This window comes from Rhipicephalus sanguineus, chromosome 4 (assembly GCF_013339695.2).
Source record: "Rhipicephalus sanguineus isolate Rsan-2018 chromosome 4, BIME_Rsan_1.4, whole genome shotgun sequence".
Taxonomy (NCBI): Eukaryota; Metazoa; Arthropoda; class Arachnida; order Ixodida; family Ixodidae; genus Rhipicephalus; species Rhipicephalus sanguineus.
The window spans coordinates 2,877,059-2,896,051 of record NC_051179.1 but is presented as its reverse complement, the minus strand read 5'-3'; the positions used below and the strand labels follow the sequence as shown (position 1 = coordinate 2,896,051).

Here is an 18,993-nt window from a genome sequence, read left to right as displayed (position 1 = left end):
TCGCTGGTGCTACTACCGTCAGAACTCGTGCTCTCGCTGTCGCTCAGAGCGAGAAGCAAACCAGAAGCTCGCCCAGCAGAGTCAAACAATGCCATTTTAGGAATGTAGACAAGTGCACAGGGTAATCAGACCCCGCTTTAAACACGCTGAAGACAACCGAGTTGCCCGACTGTATCGGAAATGACGTCACTGCGTTGCTGGAGTTCCGGCGAAATCCACTTCTGCAAGATGGAGCAACTCGGAACGCTCCGTCGCGGAGTGGGTTGCTCCGAATCTGCCAGTGGAAAACGCGAACTTGCTCCGAATCGACCAGTGGAACGCAGATTCTCGAACGCGCAACAAGAAAACTTGCTCCGGCTCGGCCAGTGGAATTCGCCATGAGTTTCGGAGCAGGTTTGGAGCAGACAAACTCACATTTGGGAACACTTGGAGGGGTACAACAGTATGCCCGTAACTTTCTCTTGCATATTCTTATTAATATATAAACAGGAAATACTACTCCAATGTAAACAAGGAGACAAGACCAATTTTTAAAGAGCAGCCAATAATGAGGCTGTTCCTAAAAAATAATGTCCTGTTTTGGCTTTACCTGAACATACGAGAAGTGCCTTGCAGTAAAGCATTGTTTCTGGGAGTGACAGGTGTCAAAGCATTATTTGCTCAAGATTTTCGAGGGTTCACAGACAGCCCCCCACCAACATCACCCCTCAACTCTTTCAGGCACTATCTATGAATAAGTGTCTGTAAATGCGTCAAATCGATACAATGTTACTTCAAGGCACTCAATATTCTATTGTAACAAAAACAATATCATAACAGGTTAATTTGTGTGTGTTATAGTAATCATTCCCAATTACTTTGTAAATAAATGCCTACTTATGCTGAAGCCATTGATGCTCTGTTTCTGCATAAATAGAATGAAACCTCAGGCTAGAAATAAAGAGCAAATTAGTTTTCGGTTATGTTCATGTGGAGCAAAGAAAAATTCTACTTTTGATGAGGGTCGTGGGAAGCGGCACGTCGAACGACTCGTCGAATATGGTGGTGCCTTCAGCAAAGTGATCATATGCCACAATACACCGCACAATGAAGTTAAGTGAAGACAAATTTATTATGCAGGACGTTCAATTCATCCAAGCTCAATGTATCTCACTCTTTCTTGGCCCCTAGCAGATACAAATAGCAAAAACAAGTGGTGTACACAATTGTCTACATCGGGGTTTGTGAACTAAGTATTACTGTTCTGCGAGTGCTGATGACTAACTACACACTGTTTATTTCCCATATATTTACACAGTTTAGCCATTCAGAGAAATAATTTTCATTGCACAGTGGATTTAATGAAGCCACCGCATGCTGCATCCGCATTTCCCTCGTCTGAGCAGCAAGGAACTGACATGGCACAGGGGCTCCAGAATTGTTATTGTGCGATTAGCGGACACAAGGTGGCAGCGCTGAGCACCTTCACAAGCGTCGTTTTTAACAAGTGGACGGGAATCTGTTAGGTAGTTCTTCAGACTGTAAACGACTTGTCTGGACTATTACGGTGATTGTTGGCTATATATTGGGTTGTTTTTCCCAACCACATGCCATCACGCAATATCTGTGGCTAACGATGCGTAAGTGTCTGCACGGCTCACTTTCTAAGTGCACCGGTTTGCCACCACGTAATGCAGGGATGGAAGTGACATTTTGATTTTCGGAGCAGATTCTGGAGCAGAAAAAATGGTGCTTTGGAACAGCTATTGGCATTTTCGGAGCAGATGGCAAAATATTCCAAACGACTCCTAGGGTTTAAAGCATCAGTTAAGCATCTCATAAATATTAATATTCATTGCACACATAATAATCACTTCAACTTGCAAGAAACAAATAATTAAGCAGATGGATGGTCATTGAACACAAACTAAGATGAGCAACGTATATTTAAAATACCACTGCTCGTGGCAGAAATGATATAAAAGTGACAAAGCTGAGCACCAAATTACAAAAGTAGCCACAATCACATGTATCTATTGCTAAAGCAGCAGTTTATAATCGGTACAAGTTCAATATGTCATTTTCATATTTCGCCAAAATAGCCAGCATTGAAAATTTCAAAAATAAAATACGCTAAATGAGCTATACACTTGAAATGCCAGTTTTTGTGGCATAAATGAGGTCAAAGCTGATAAAGTGCAAAATGTAATCAGTCACACATCAAAGTCATCACGGCAACAGTTAGTAATCGTTATGATAATTAACTAATCTCACCCACATTTTACCAAAATAGTCTGCATGTCAGGTACAAATATGCCTTTAAGTCAAATATACAGAGTGCTTCAAGAAATGTGCCTGAAAATCCTCAGAAATATGGAAATTGAGATATTTTCCCGCTGCCTTCGTAATTACTTTTTCTGTGGTAGCAGGCATCTTAAGCTGAGTAGAGGCATCAATTACAACAGGAATTAAATTAATTAAGCTAACTTTTTAATTAGAGGAGACGGGTGGTCGAGTCAAACGGGAAAATTGCAGCCCTTTCTGCGAAAAGCACGTTGCCACTTTCAGATTTCACATAAGCAGCCGCTGGCATATATTGAAACATTTCTCACGTTTCAAATTACTGAAATCTGAAACATGACAAATTTCTACAAATTTTGCCGGTGAAACCGAAACTCGGAAGAGTGCAACAGCCATACTCCTCCAAGATGTCGAGAATGAGCAAGCGTCATTGTACTAACCATCGATTCACTTCGCTTTGTGGTTGTGTGGGTTTCTTCTGCGCGATTAGACCGCCTAGGGCATATGTAACGTTACCAAATACAGAAGAACTAACACTACTGCAATTGCCGCAGTGGACAATGATGTCATTCTGGTCGTCTGCTAGTTGTGCTCATCGGAGATTTGGTGTCGGTTCCGCCAGTGAATTTAGCTGAATTTCATTGCTTCGCAATAATTAGCGGAGGTTGATTTCTCAAAATCTCAAAGCGGCAATGGCCTTTTCGCAGGAAGGACAGCATTTCTCCTATTTGAACCTCCTATTTGAAACACTAGACGCGCTTGAGTTAAGGAACAGTCTGAGGCCAACCTTCTACAAGAGTATCCAGAGCAGGTTCGGTACCCCGACCACAAGAAGATGTCGATGGGGAAGCGTCCACGTCATCAATAGCAATGCAGATTTCAGATGCGTGGAAGCGGACTGAAGTTGACGTTGTAACTTATAATAATATCTGGGGTTTAACGTCCAAAAACCATGATATGATTATTAGAGATGCCGTAGTGGAGGGCTCCGGAAGTTTCGACCACCTGGGGTTCTTTAACGTCCACGTAAATTTAAGTACGTGGGCCTCAAACACTTTCGCCTCCATCGTTGACGCTGTAACTTGGACGGCACAAAAGACGACCTGCTGCGGGACACCCCGACTCGAGCGGTCAGTGGGAGTGAGTGACAGACTGCACCTACTAGTCTTTTACCGCTTGCCACACAAAATGCGATTTCTCACACCCATCTGGTCAAAGTATTGCTGCGGAAAGGGGTTGGGTTGTGCAGCCATTTCCTAAATATTTCAAATCTGAGCACCCCCACCTCCTCCCTTTTACTATCGTGATAGTGGAAAAAAGGGGGTGCTTAGAATCGAGTAAGTACAGATACGCTTTTGGATATCGTGGGCTCCAATTCACATGATGCAAAGTGTATTCTAACATAATTAATTAACAAGATAAAGCGTGACTTTTTGTGCTCATTATGCACACCACCGTAAAATCCCAAGCAAGTGCCCCTCTTCTTTTATCGGGAGATTTGAAATATGCGCCAATGCAGCACTGGTCCTGTTGTTCATGTGTCTTTCGTCTTCATCCGTCGTGCTGTTGAACCTTGCAGATGCGCCAGTGACCAAGCAAGCGTCCACCCCACCATTTTCACTGTTTCATTCACTGTTTTTATTCACACGACTAACGGTGAATGCATGCATATTAAATAAAGCATTTCATTGGAAGCATGCGGGGCTCTTCCGCCACCATCTTGAATTTTGATCCGTGACAGAGCCTTCCAAATGATGTCGGATTAGTATCTTATTTTACAGTACATGAAACTCGCAATTCTTACAGAAAAAGGATTCAGGTGATTCCTTTAAACAGTTGAAGCTCCATGAGCAGCTGGGCTACAACAGCAAGACTCACTTGCGGTAGGACGGTGATCGTGAGTCCCTGTGACGATGGTGTGGTGAATTCCACGGAGAATGCCGGTGACCCTTGCTGCGGGATCTGCGGCGGGGCACATGAAAGGAGTCCTGGCAAACCACCTTTCACACTAATTGTACGAGTGACCTTTAGGATCATTCAGTCAAGCAGAAATATTTTTGCACTGACTTGGTACCTGCTGGAAGCAAACCACTCAGCAGCCACTGATCACATTTGGACAATGAGACAAGCAAAGCTGCTACTTCTGCACATGCAGCATTTACGTGCTAGCTAGTAGTAACTCTCAGATTATGAATTCTCGGTCACTCAAGTTTACTTCAAGTGGTGCCAGCTGTATGCTTGATGTCTTTTTGATAGGAGCAGCCATGATAGTTGAAGCAAACAATATTTAGAATGCATAAATCTGCTGGGCTTTCATTTGTACGAACAGCATGGCAGTTGTTGAAATACTAGCCCGACCAATTCACAAGTACAGTCAAACCCACTCTTAACGAGCCTGAATGTCTCGCATCATTTGTTGGTTATGTCACAAAGCTTGTAGTAAGTAGACCACAGCTAAAGAAAGAAAGAAAACAGTCAAAGCACAAAGCAACACAGTCTGCACTGTTTCCACAGCAGCGTGCCAGGGCCCTTGGCATAAACAGGCAGCCTGAGGTCCTCTGTGTAGCCCACTGCTGCAGGCACACTATGGGTGCTGGCTCCGAAGTGAAAATTGGTTCTTCCGCATCGCTCCCGGCATGCACTTTGCAAATGCTGCCTTTGTCCGTGACACCTCCACAATCTTCATCAACACAAATCATTCCAGCCAAAGTCATGGCCTCCCATGTCAGAGTTGACTAGGCACTGCCACAAGTCACCACCGGATTATTGAAAGCATCATGCTCGGCATCAGGTACCACATTGATGAACACACATTCTGGAAACAGTTCGTACATATGCGAAAGTCACCTCTGACCAGGCTCACTTCATCATCATAATGGCTGAATAAAGTGAAACTCAACGTGGAAAAGTAAACTGGGTGGTAGCCACCAGCGATTAAAAAGCACTGCAAATACAGTACAGCATGTCCAAAATTGGCATGCAGCCTGGTGCACTTGCGCTCCAGGGGGGTTGCACAAAAACATCTGCGGTAAATGACAGAGGCTAATTCCTAAATCATGCCAAATTATGAAGTAGAGACCCAAAAGTTTGCCTGCTGACAAGGACAACAATCATCACTACCCTGACTCGCATTTAGTATGAGGTCAACTTGTGGGGTCTCGAGATGAGCACCGCTCCCGGAACACATCGAGACAGTTCACGCCGTCGGGCAACAATCACGTGTACATTTATCAGGGGTGGAAGTGGGCTTCAGCCTTTTGGAGCAGCTCAGGGAGGAGGCATAATGCTGTTTTGGAGCAGCTTTGGAGCAGTAAAGTGGGAGTTTCGGAGCAGCTTCAGAGCATCAAAAACTGTGTTTCGGGTCAAACATGATCGTTAATTGAAATCTTTTATTTCTGGTTAACACAAAAAATTCCAGTGGTTTTTACTAAACATCCAATACTTATGAGCTGACCAGACTTACCCCAAATTAATAATATATGTGTACATATGATCTTATCACTAAAACATCACAGCTGACAGAGCAATAACTTGGAGAAAACAAGATATAAGCGATGCTTTGGATCACTACAGTTGACTAGACCTCAGACAGAGGAATAATGTTCATGTCGATAGATGGCTTGCACGTGACGTCATGAAACACAGCTTTTGAATGTACTGGTACTCCATGACGACGGTTTTGATGACAAACAAATTGTGGCAATGTGAAAACGACGCGGCAGGAGCGTCTTTGTGCATGAATAACGAAAGAACCTGCACGTATAGCGTTGATAGCATTAATGTGACATCGCAAACGTCGCGTCTCCACATGCTGGTGCTCCAACATGGTCGTTTAAGTGACGTCAATGCAAGCCATCTATAGAACAACGTAGCTGAGATGAACAACTGAAGACTAGAGATAACATAATAAAAGTTACCTTCATTCTAAACCTACTGACACTCTATAAAATGAATTTAAAAGCTTATACTACCGTCACTGAGAACTGAGAACACGAGAACTGAGAGAAAAATAGAGATTTTTGAGAAATAGAGATAATTTTTTAACATGTATACATCACTCATCCTTGTGCACTTTATTGACTGGGACGGGTTACAGCACTTTGTCAGGCATTAAATTGCCTTTTTGCTAACCCTGCTCCTTATCTGACATGTATGATCAATGTACAATACACACTGTACTCTGTAACTGATTGAATAGATAAGCACTGCACTGTGTAGCTAAACTTGACCAGTTTTTCGGGGAAGCCACGGTGATAACAGCACTGAGATGAGCACTTGCAAGCACCACGAGTTACACCAAATACAACGTGACCGAATGACACTGGATAAAGATGTGGCTGTGTCCTTTGTGTAACCAACGCTCAGTGTTGCTCAGTCGAGGCGATAAGACTCGACTAGATTTGGGGCTTTGCATTTCCAATGGTCAATTTCTGCGGAAATTGCCGTTTGTGCGCAGCACTTCCACCCCTGATTTATTAACCTGACTTTACAAATGACAAGCTCGCCAGCCGAAATCTAATACATAACAAGTAACACGCTTACATAATGTCAATACAATAGAGAGAAAACATAACAAAACCAAGCAACATAAGGCATATACAAGGTAGCGTGAATGCGGCGTTGCCAATGTTCGACTCAGCACGAGGGGTCCACGGGAAACAAGCCGCGGTATCGTCCCCATGGACCCACCACGGGAGACGTCCGTCTGCACACGCCACCAAACCCCAAAGAGACTCTCTCTGCTTATAAGGCGAAAGCCTTTAATGTCTCATACTTGTGGCGTCCTTCCGTCCGTGCCCTGGAACGGTGCCAGCTGTGGCCTCTCTCCCTTACACTCTCTCGGCAACCACGTGATGGCACAGCGGCACACAGCAACAGTTGCGCCGCCACAGCAGTGGCCTCTCCCCCTTACACTCTCTCGGCAACCACGTGATGGCACAGCGGCACACAGCAACAGTTGCGCCGCCACAGCAGTGGCCTCTCCCCCTTACACTCTCTCGGCAACCACGTGATGGCACAGCGGCACACAGCAACAGTTGCGCCGCCACAGCTGTGGGCTCTCCCCCTTACACTCTCTCGGCAACCACGTGATGGCACAGCGGTGCACAGCAACAGTTGCGCCGCCACAGCAGTGGCCTCTCCCCCTTACACTCTCTCGGCAACCACGTGATGGCACAGCGGTGCACAGCAACAGTTGCGCCGCCACAGCAGTGGCCTCTCCCCCTTACACTCTCTCGGCAACCACGTGATGGCACAGCGGCACACAGCAACAGTTGCACCGCCACAGCAGTGGCCTCTCCCCCTTACACTCTCTCGGCAACCACGTGATGGCACAGCGGCACACAGCAACAGTTGCGCCGCCACAGCAGTGGCCTCTCCCCCTTACACTCTCTCGGCAACCACGTGATGGCACAGCGGCACACAGCAACAGTTGCGCCGCCACAGCAGTGGCCTCTCCCCCTTACACTCTCTCGGCAACCACGTGATGGCACAGCGGCACACAGCAACAGTTGCGCCGCCACAGCAGTGGCCTCTCCCCCTTACACTCTCTCGGCAACCACGTGATGGCACAGCGGCACACAGCAACAGTTGCGCCGCCACAGCAGTGGCCTCTCCCCCTTACACTCTCTCGGCAACCACGTGATGGCACAGCGGCACACAGCAACAGTTGCGCCGCCACAGCAGTGGCCTCTCCCCCTTACACTCTCTCGGCAACCACGTGATGGCACAGCGGCACACAGCAACAGTTGCGCCGCCACAGCAGTGGCCTCTCCCCCTTACACTCTCTCGGCAACCACGTGATGGCACAGCGGCACACAGCAACAGTTGCGCCGCCACCGCAGTGGCCTCTCCCCCTTACACTCTCTCGGCAACCACGTGATGGCACAGCGGCACACAGCAACAGTTGCGCCGCCACAGCAGTGGCCTCTCCCCCTTACACTCTCTCGGCAACCACGTGATGGCACAGCGGCACACAGCAACAGTTGCGCCGCCACAGCAGTGGCCTCTCCCCCTTACACTCTCTCGGCAACCACGTGATGGCACAGCGGTGCATAGCAACAGTTGCGCCGCCACAGCTGTGGGCTCTCCCCCTTACACTCTCTCGGCAACCACGTGATGGCACAGCGGTGCACAGCAACAGTTGCGCCGCCACAGCAGTGGCCTCTCCCCCTTACACTCTCTCGGCAACCACGTGATGGCACAGCGGTGCATAGCAACAGTTGCGCCGCCACAGCTGTGGGCTCTCCCCCTTACACTCTCGGCAACCACGTGATGGCACAGCGGTGCACAGCAACAGTTGCGCCGCCACAGCAGTGGCCTCTCCCCCTTACACTCTCTCGGCAACCACGTGATGGCACAGCGGTGCATAGCAACAGTTGCGCCGCCACAGCTGTGGGCTCTCCCCCTTACACTCTCTCGGCAACCACGTGATGGCACAGCGGTGCACAGCAACAGTTGCGCCGCCACAGCAGTGGCCTCTCCCCCTTACACTCTCTCGGCAACCACGTGATGGCACAGCGGTGCATAGCAACAGTTGCGCCGCCACAGCTGTGGGCTCTCCCCCTTACACTCTCTCGGCAACCACGTGATGGCACAGCGGTGCACAGCAACAGTTGCGCCGCCACAGCAGTGGCCTCTCCCCCTTACACTCTCTCGGCAACCACGTGATGGCACAGCGGTGCATAGCAACAGTTGCGCCGCCACAGCTGTGGGCTCTCCCCCTTACACTCTCTCGGCAACCACGTGATGGCACAGCGGTGCACAGCAACAGTTGCGCCGCCACAGCAGTGGCCTCTCCCCCTTACACTCTCTCGGCAACCACGTGATGGCACAGCGGTGCATAGCAACAGTTGCGCCGCCACAGCTGTGGGCTCTCCCCCTTACACTCTCTCGGCAACCACGTGATGGCACAGCGGTGCACAGCAACAGTTGCGCCGCCAGAGCAGTGGCCTCTCCCCCTTACACTCTCTCGGCAATCACGTGATGGCACAGCGGTGCATAGCAACAGTTGCGCCGCCACAGCTGTGGGCTCTCCCCCTTACACTCTCTCGGCAACCACGTGATGGCACAGCGGTGCACAGCAACAGTTGCGCCGCCACAGCAGTGGCCTCTCCCCCTTACACTCTCTCGGCAACCACGTGATGGCACAGCGGTGCATAGCAACAGTTGCGCCGCCACAGCTGTGGGCTCTCCCCCTTACACTCTCTCGGCAACCACGTGATGGCACAGCGGTGCACAGCAACAGTTGCGCCGCCACAGCAGTGGCCTCTCCCCCTTACACTCTCTCGGCAACCACGTGATGGCACAGCGGTGCACAGCAACAGTTGCGCCGCCACAGCAGTGGCCTCTCCCCCTTACACTCTCTCGGCAACCACGTGATGGCACAGCGGCACACAGCAACAGTTGCACCGCCACAGCAGTGGCCTCTCCCCCTTACACTCTCTCGGCAACCACGTGATGGCACAGCGGTGCATAGCAACAGTTGCGCCGCCACAGCTGTGGGCTCTCCCCCTTACACTCTCTCGGCAACCACGTGATGGCACAGCGGTGCACAGCAACAGTTGCGCCGCCACAGCAGTGGCCTCTCCCCCTTACACTCTCTCGGCAACCACGTGATGGCACAGCGGTGCACAGCAACAGTTCCGCCGCCACAGCAGTGGCCTCTCCCCCTTACACTCTCTCGGCAATCACGTGATGGCACAGCGGCGCGCATGGAAATGCTCCTTCGTCAGATGTCTTGTTGCAGCAGTCGAGTTAGTCAAAAGGCTCCCAAGCAGCCCAGTGATGATTCCACGGCAAGCGGTTCGAAGAAGCGCGCCAAGAATGTGGATTCCCCCGATACCATGGCATAGTCAGTCGAATGGACACAGGCTTTCTCTGAACACACTTTGGAATTTACAGCGCGCCCTCCCCTTTGGCGCCTCGTTCCCCAGCTAGCGCATGTGCTGGCCCCGCGCGGCTCGAGCGTCGGGAACCGCCGGCGACATGGCTACCGTGACTACGTCGCCAGGCCCTTTTGCTCGGTGCGAGCCATGCGTTGGTCTTCCCCGCACGAGCCACGTGTCCGAACTTGCCTGAGCATGCTCGCGCCACCATGTGACCACGCTAGCCTACGTCACTGCGCAACGCCTGTCCTCATTGGCCGTCAGTGACAACCCCCTTCCCCCTTGAGCTCGCTTCTGTATGGCGCTGGCTTGCCCACGTCAGTTGCTCTCAGGCCAGCACGAGAGGTTGACGCGCTGCTCTGGCAGGCGGCTTCTCGTCAGTGCGCTCGACTGCTGCCCTTTGTGTGATGGTCGTAGCGCCGCTGGCAAGCATACTCGATCGGTCTTGCGGAGTTCCCTTTACGGCCTGCAAGCCCGTGACTGTTGTACTGTGCTGCATCTTGGGTTAATAAACCCGTGTAGTTAGTTGACATCCTGCTTCGAGTGCCTTTTCTGCCCTGTGCCGGAGAGTCGAAGAACCCGGCCGTAGCGTCTTTGTTCGCTGCGGCAGTGGAGAACGTTGCGTCCCTTGCCGGTCGCCTCGTAGGGTAAGCGTCTCGCAAACCTATCTCCACACAGCTTAACCTCTTTTCCGGCAGGCGGCACCATCGCCCTAACCCTAACCAGCGCGAGCACAGCGCCACCCCTCATCATCATCATCATCACCAGCCTGTCTACGCCCACTGCAGGGCAAAGGCCTCTCCCATGTTCCGCCAATCAACCCGGTCCTGTGCTTTTTGCTGCCACGTTATACCAACAAACTTCTTAAACTCATCTACCCACCTAATTTTCTGTCTCCCCCTCACGCATTTGCCACCCCTCGCTCTGCGGCTAATCCGCGAGACGCGCGTGCGTAATGAGGTGCGAACGACTTTACAAGGGGTGATACCACTACGCTCACAAACTGCAACCAAAACTTCCTTGTCTATTTTCTCAAGTCTTTTGTGCCTGCCACTAGTGGAAAGCACAGCACAACTATGGCGAGACCGACTTTTATGCTGTTTGTTCTGCTGTAATCCATCGACTGTGTTGTACTTCAACGCAGTCTTGGCGTTTGTGGTGTCCTGACTTCTTTCTTGTGTCCGTGTTTGCACGCCCTGTCTCTTTAGCTTGAAATTTTGTTTAGGCTTTCATTCTTTTGTTATCTCAAGATTACTGCAGTGGCGCAAATAGCCGAGACACACACACTTGCGTGTTATGTTCAGCAAAAAATTACTATGGCTGTAAAAAAAAATCAAACACTATGTTGATGTACAAACAATGTGAGCAAACATACGAAGTAGTTCCAGTAGAGAGGCTAGCCTCTCTAGTTCCAGCCTCCTAGCAAGTTTCATCACTGTGCCAGGCTTTTACACCAGCAAGGAACTTGTAAATTCTTATAAAATAAGAAATAACGATAATTTCACCAAAATTTAAACTTATCTCTTCAATATGATTTGCAGTATGTGCACAAAATTTCAGCACTCAGTGTCAAGAAAAAAAAAGTTGACGATCCCCACGTCCCCCTTCAACGCATGCATTGTGCCTAAATCAAGTGACTGCCCTTTCAAAGCAGCACTGGGCGACAGGAATAGTACTGCCATGAGAGAAATTTGCATGTGCTGTAGGGTGCATTAGAAGCACGGAAGCTTGGGCGAGTTTGTAAGACATCATGGCACAACTTCAAAGCGCTAAAAAACAGGGACAAAAGTCGTGTCCACTCGAAAGTCGTTTGTCCCTGTGCGCTTTGATGTAGGGTGCAGTTGTTTATCACGAGCAGCACATGCCTGCCTTGCTTCTGCATGTCGCAGTCAAACTTGCCCAGCCACTCTGCAAAAAATCACGAGTCATCTATGGCGGGCACAAAGACTTGAAAGGCTTCATATTTCTGATTATAAAGGGCATGTGCTGGTCACTTCCATCTATGTTGGTGCACACCCGCCGTGGTGTCCGGCCTAGCGCCGCATTTCAGGTCGACAATGCGCAGGCACGCAAAACAAATAAAAGGCATGCGCCGCAACGTGCCCATGGCTTATCGGGACCAGCCACGCAACGACAAACGTGTAGCACTAAACGTCACTCGCCCCTGGAAGCTTGTCTGTTCCTTTCACATGAACCACGCAACACAGGTTCAACAACTCTGTCTTCTGCTAGTACACGCGCTTTGTCCAGCAGCATCTGATAAAATAATGCAGTTTAATCTGCATTATTCGCAACAATGTAGGTGGCGTACAGGGCTATCCGAAATGGCAGACACCAACACCAGCCATTCCGCTACCGGAGAAAGCAATGTTACCCCGCCCCCCTTGGCTCCATTTCTCGCTCTGCGACGTCACCCCGACGGGTATATAATTACTGTTGCATTGTTGTTAACTGCCTGTTAACAGTGCTGTAAACACTAAGGGGTCGTGATTCCACCCACAAGATTGCCAAATAGATGGAACCAAAAAAGTAGACGACAGGCAGGGATTACTCAAGTGCCCCAAACAAGGTAAACAAATTGTGTTGCATGTGCTAGCAGTGTGAGGCTGGAGTTAAAACGTGCAGAGAAAATGAGTATCTGCACGAAGCACTGAACATAACCAGAGCTGATTCCTGCTTCACAACTCAATCGAGTTACCGAGTGATAGACGTCCGTCCTTTTGGTTGCACCGGCACTGAAGCAAAAATTACCATAGTATGTTCAACTTCCGCCTTCTCACCAGAAATAAAAATTTACGAAGCTACATACTGTGAGGTGCACAGCCAACTTACGCATTTCAAGTTGATGAGGACCTACGTTGGCACGTGTGCAACTTCAAGAAACGTTTGCAACTGTGCATAGACGTAAAAGGAAGAACTCTTCCTGATGTAGTTTTGAAGGAATGACCTTGTAATTGGTGGCAAATAAATGACATACTTGGTCCTATTTATAGACACTAATCTAAGTTTTCCCTGCTTCTGCATGTAATACATGACTACTTGAAACATGTCAGTTGACTCCACGCCACCCTATATTTACGCTGCTGCCACTATTACACATCATAGAGGACATACTAGTGAAAGGCATATACACGTCGTATTTGTGCTGTGCAGTGATATACACAGTCTAGTCACATTAATGTGACCACCATGTACTTTCAACGTCCACGTTAAATAGCCCATCACAGAAGGCAAGTGGCAGCACAGTGCAGTTGATAAAGGGTGTGTGAGGGCTTCGGAAAACATTTCAATCGTTGGCGTAATGCCGAAACGGAGCGACTTATCCGACGTCCAAAAGGGCATGATCATTGGCTTTCCAGCCAAAGGTGTGTAGGGGTTCTCGTCATCTGGCCAAATGATGGGATACAGCGCTGCCTCACAACTCACAAAACATTTATTAGTAAAAGAAACGGCCAAAAGTTAATCTAACAACTGAACGTCCTCGCGGCCACAACACATGCCATCAACCGTTCAGTTCAGCCTTTGCCACGCCGGCCGTCCACCACACGCGCGCATACACTTCGCCAGTCCATCACCAACTCCCTGCCCTTCGAGTCGGCTCGCGCTTTTCTAGGCAATCTGTAGGACGCGCGCATCCCAACTGCGCAGCACGTGTTATCGGGTGGTGATGCGCTCGATTCCCACACATTCCCCCCCCTGAGAAAAAGTTCGTTGCCGTTGGTTATCTTTGCTGTCTTCCGTAGGATCATTGCTGGTGTTAACTACCGTCATCTGGCGCACCGCCGATGCGGTCTTTGGCACTGATGTCGGGCTTGTCGACGACGGCGACTTCGTTTCCGCCGACACAGTCCTCGCCACTGTGCTAGAAGTCGGCCTTGCTATGGCGCCGTACTCTCTGTCTCGATTGCGAGCGGCCGCGGCCTTCATGCCTACCTGCGTGGCAGCTTTCCTTCTTGGCGTGACGGCCTTCACGGGCGTGGCTTTGCTGCCTTTCGCTGCGTTCTGTCTAGGCTTTCCTGCAGCTGCTGTTACAGGCTTCTTTGCGGCGCATGTCATGGTGGGGGCACCCGCGGAAGATTTCGGCGCCTCCACACTCGCCCTCCCTTGCGCTGCAACAGCCTGGATCTCTTCCTCCATGCAGGCGTCCAAGCTGTGGTCGTCGTTGGCTTGCATGATCGAGGCCTCCTTGGTCTCGTGACTAGCGCCTTCGTCCTTGGCGGCAGCAGGATCTCCCACAGCGTTCTTTTTGTTGTCCCCGCTGTAGCCGTGCTCTTCCTTGCCATGTCTCTCGGGCGCAATGTCGCCGTGCACTGCGGGGTCGTCCATACGGTGGTGCAGCTCACCACCCTCGATGTCACACTCGTCGTCATTCCCATCACCTTTCGCCGACGTGCTCGGTTGTCCAACCAGGGGTGTGCCTGCCAGCATCCCCGCTCCCATGTCATGGTTGTCCCCGGCACGCACGACCATGGCCTCCTCAGCCACGGGACTCGTGTCTCCGCCGTCTGTAGTAATGTCTGCCGCAGCGTCCTTGTAATCCTGGCCTGCCGCCTTTGCCGGGGCCTGGTCCACCGGTAGCGGCCCAACTGGAGCCTTCCCATCGGCATTGTTGTCTTTTGCTGGCGTACATCCGCGCCCAACTGGGAGCGGCGTCCATCGCCCACAGTCCATAGTCGGGACCGCAACGCCCCTCGCCGCGCAATAGGCCGCGGACTCGGCGTGTCCCCGCGCCGCGCAGTACACTCCTGAGGCCACGTCGAGGCGTTCCATTGTCTCCAGGAGTCGCTGCAACGCCGCATCCATCTTGCTGGTCAGACGAAGCCACTTGCACGTTGGGCGCCACTTGTAGGGGTTCTCGTCGTCTGGCCAAATGACGGGATACAGCGCTGCCTCACAACTCACAAAACATTTATTAGTAAAAGAAACGGCCAAAAGTTAATCTAACAACTGAACGTCCTCGCGGCCACAACACATGCCATCAACCGTTCAGTTCAGCCTTCGCCACGCCGGCCGTCCACCACAGGCGCGCATACACTTCGCCAGTCCGTCGCCAACTCCCTGCCCTTCGAGTCGGCTCGCGCTTTTCTAGGCAATCTGTAGGACGCGCGCATCCCAACTGCGCAGCACGTGTTATCGGGTGGTGATGCGCTCGATTCCCACAGGTGGAAGCTTTTCCGAAACGGCTAAGTTTGTGAACTGTTTGCGTGCTGCTGTGAAAAAAGTGTACCGTGCATGGCAAAATGGGAAAATCAGCGACGTGGCAAATGTGGTGCCCCACGGGCCATCGATGACAAGAGATGCGTTCGGGCGAATAGACGTGCTACCGTTGCGCACCAAAAGGCAGTGTCTCCGAAACGTTGCTGCATCTGGGCTTCTGCAGCACATCCTGGTCATGCACCTATGCTGACTGTTGTTCACTGACAACGAAGGCGGGAATTTGCACGTCAGTACTGCAACTGGACGTACACTGAGTGGTGACAGGTGGACATCTACTGAGTGGTGACAGATGTGCAGCATGCGTGCACACGTTCTACATATTCAAGCTGCACTTGAACAGGCGCAGTTGGACAATGACTGATTGCTCATTCCTAGTTGGCATGAGTAAGAGCCACATGGAAAAGACAACGACAAAGCGTGCAAAGTGTACAAAATGGCACGAGTGCATGCACACGAACTTCCAGAGGCGCGTGACCCAAGCCAAGATTGTCTATGTGGGACAGGCAGAAGAAGCTCGTTTCAGTAGCGCCGCATGGTGACGAGGACAGCAGGTGTTCTAAGGCGTGGTCCTTGACCTTGATGGTAACACACAAGTGAGGCTCCTTGGCAACGCGGCTGCATTCCACGGTGATCCTCGGCATACTTTCAGCTGCCCTGCTTCGAAAGCAAGCTGAACATGACCTAGCTAGCTAGGCCTAGCCCTCTAAGCCTACGTGTCACACCAGCTACAACATCCTCGGCACAGACGACAGGCAACTCCCGCTGTGCACGAAAAGAGCTCTAAACAAGCTTGTGTCTGGTCAGCACCTGCTCTATTTTTTCAGTGCCTCTCCTCAGGCCATCGAGCAGCCGCTCGCCACTGCCACGTGGTGGCACTGCGTGAGTAGAATGCTGAACACGCACTATTACGAAGCTCACGAGTTTGTGTTTGCATCCTAATTAACTTGCACTCGCGCTTTTCGCAGGCTTTCACAGGTATGTGTTCCACATGCAGCCTGTCTGGCTGTGCTGCCCGTGTGATACCTGAATTAAAATTTCATAGCATTCACGTTTTATTTTCTATTTCAGGCTTTTGCAACTATGTGCCCTGCATGCCTCAGTATGTCACACTATTGTGTGCCACTGTGCCAATCGAATACATAGAAAGACTGTTGGGCTGTCGTTCCATCAAATAACAGCTGCCACTGGTGTACGAGAGACGTGGCTTCCGGTAATTAGGCAGCATAATTGGTCACCTGATACATCTTCAAAATACACTAGACTATGTTCCAACAAGAACGCTTCATAGAAGGACAAAAGCGGCGGCTCAGGCACGATGCAGTCTACCCGTCACGTTTGCAGTGCAAGGTAACAAGTGAACGAATCATGGCCAGAAATGTGATTGCGCTGCAACTGAATAGTTAACGAATGCATGAACAAGTAGCAATGTTGCTTTGCGACTGCCACCAAGTGCAACGCCGAATACATTAGGTAGCGAATAATTGGAGTTGATGGACACTACAAACACTACCACCTCAATAACCGGCAGTCACCCTGTACAGCGTCACAATGAATGCGTGCACATGGCGTACCACACTGCTCCGTGCGACTCTCAGACAGTAAAAAACAGACTCTCGGACAAGTGAACATAACGGTGAAAAAATGATTTTCCACGCATCACTGGCGCGGCAGATAACACACAAGTGCCTCGGTCAGGAACAGCCACAAATGCCATATGCCTTTAGAGTGGCCTGGTTGCCCAGAGCAACAAGTGTTTCAGGATTCCTGCTTCAAACAGCGCGAATACGGACGAAAACTCAACCACATAACAGCTGTGAACGCAGCCATGGCCTGCATTTCCGCGAGCGACGGCAGTTCTCCTCTGGTGGCGGACAGAAGCAGTACTAATGCCGATGGCTGGTTCCCACTGTTCTTTCAAACAAAGCATTTCCTTGGCGCGAAACAAGCACAACGAGGTTTCTGGAATGGTGGTATTTCAAAAGTCCATGCTGCCCCTTGAATAAGTGCCATGAACTGGTCTCACCTGGAGCGTGACTGGGAGGCAGGCGCTGGACGAGAGGCTGCGTGTCCGTTGGGCTGCTGGGGAGAGGCCTCCTCCTGCTGAGCCTTGGCTGGTCGACTCGATGGCACCGAGCACCGCCTCGAGGGACTGCAGGGAAACGACAGTGTTGGCACAACGCCTTCAGGACGGCACCAACAAGAAACTTGCCTATCACGGTCACTGTTGTGCTCCTTGCTGGTCTTGTTGGGCTTACTCAGTTTGGCCTTGACTGCTTCCTTAGGGTCACCACTTGGGCGGCCTGCTTTGGTGGGCCTGTAATGGGATACCTTCCATTTCACTATGAACGCAAGGTTCGCTTGGCCCCTTTGGCAGCCGCATAGTACAAAGACGCTTGACTCGTTTCGTTGGTCAATGACAAAATGACTGCAACTGTTCACGTATGGTGCCATTTCTCATAAACACTGCTCATAGTCTCAGCACAGGTGACTTGCACGTCTGTTAGTGAAAACAATGCATTTCACAGCAGAGAGCTGCATGCTCGCTATCACACAAAAAAGCCCTGATTTTGCCACAAAACAAGGCGTCCCCGTGTGTCATCACTCTGACCTCTTGGGATGCTCACCACAGTCGGAGATTCATAACTTGTGCTTCCAAGGCCCATTTAGCAGGATACACCCTGTCGAGAAAAAATGGCAGGAGAGTGGACTCCACGTACTTTGGTAAAGCTTTGTTTTGGGTCAGTGGCAAGTTTTGTGCCGTGTAAACTGTAGCGCACCCTCTGGGCCCAACCAGCCTCTCTGCGCCATTTGCTCCTCAATCCTGCATGGTTTTTCCCCACCATTGCTTTGAGTGGTTGATCTCCGCAGATCAACTGAGAACATGGCTTATGCCCTCGAGGTGAACGATTAAGGGACTTTTCATTAATCGCACCTTTGTCTGCTTGTTCCAGATGGTGATGATAGTGGAGAACAGCTGATCTGTTAAAGGGACACTAAAGGCAAATAACAATTCATGTCAGAGTGAAAGCTCAATGTATGAAAACACGTAAAACGCCAACATTATCAACAGCAGTGCCCTACTCACCGAGAAATTAAGCTTAATGTATCACACGATAAGCGCCACGAGTGGCACATTTTGGAAATGATCCTGGTGACGTGGGAGAGTTCGACTACAAGTAATCGCTCGTAATCAAACTAGCTGCAATAAAAAAAAAGAACATTCCTGCATCAAGAGAGGTAATAAAATGCTGCTTGTTCATTTCTTTGATTCATGGAAAAAAGAACCTCTTTGGCGTTGCCATAGGGAACGGCACGCGTGGTTCGAAGGTTCCGTTTTCGCCGAACTGCGTTTAGCCCGGCACCCTGCTTTGCTCACGCGATCACGTCTCAGTGGTAGTTTCGGTATCGCGTACTGCCGCGTGTGTTTTGTGCGCTTGTGAAAGTCGCTCTGACAGAAAGTTCGACAAAATGCCGCATGCATGTGATGTTGCCGGATGCCCGAATGGCGCACACCGCCAGTGCACGCCGCCGTGCAGTAAAGCTTTGGGCAACTTTGGGCACGGCAGCAGTGACATGAGAAACACCGCTTTCAGGCGGGTGATTTGAAGTG

The 18,993-nt window shown here is 50.5% G+C and overlaps 1 protein-coding gene across 14 annotated transcripts in view; it reads right to left on the bottom strand.

Annotated features, from left to right (window-relative positions):
• The window catches only part of LOC119389290 (serine/arginine repetitive matrix protein 2), a 351,568-nt gene that overhangs the window by 98,318 nt on the left and 234,257 nt on the right, over positions 1–18,993 (bottom strand). For 11 of the 14 annotated variants that reach the window (XM_037656491.2, XM_037656493.2, XM_037656492.2 and 8 more), the window contains 3 exons: positions 17,593–17,697; positions 17,407–17,532; positions 4,159–4,242 (listed from right to left, as the gene is read on the bottom strand). In XM_037656491.2, coding sequence (XP_037512419.1) covers positions 4,159–4,242; positions 17,407–17,532; positions 17,593–17,697 — 315 coding nt within the window. The remainder of the gene's footprint in view (positions 1–4,158; positions 4,243–17,406; positions 17,533–17,592; positions 17,698–18,993) is intronic. The other 3 variants (XM_037656499.2, XM_037656500.2, XM_049414384.1) reach the window with 1 other exon arrangement.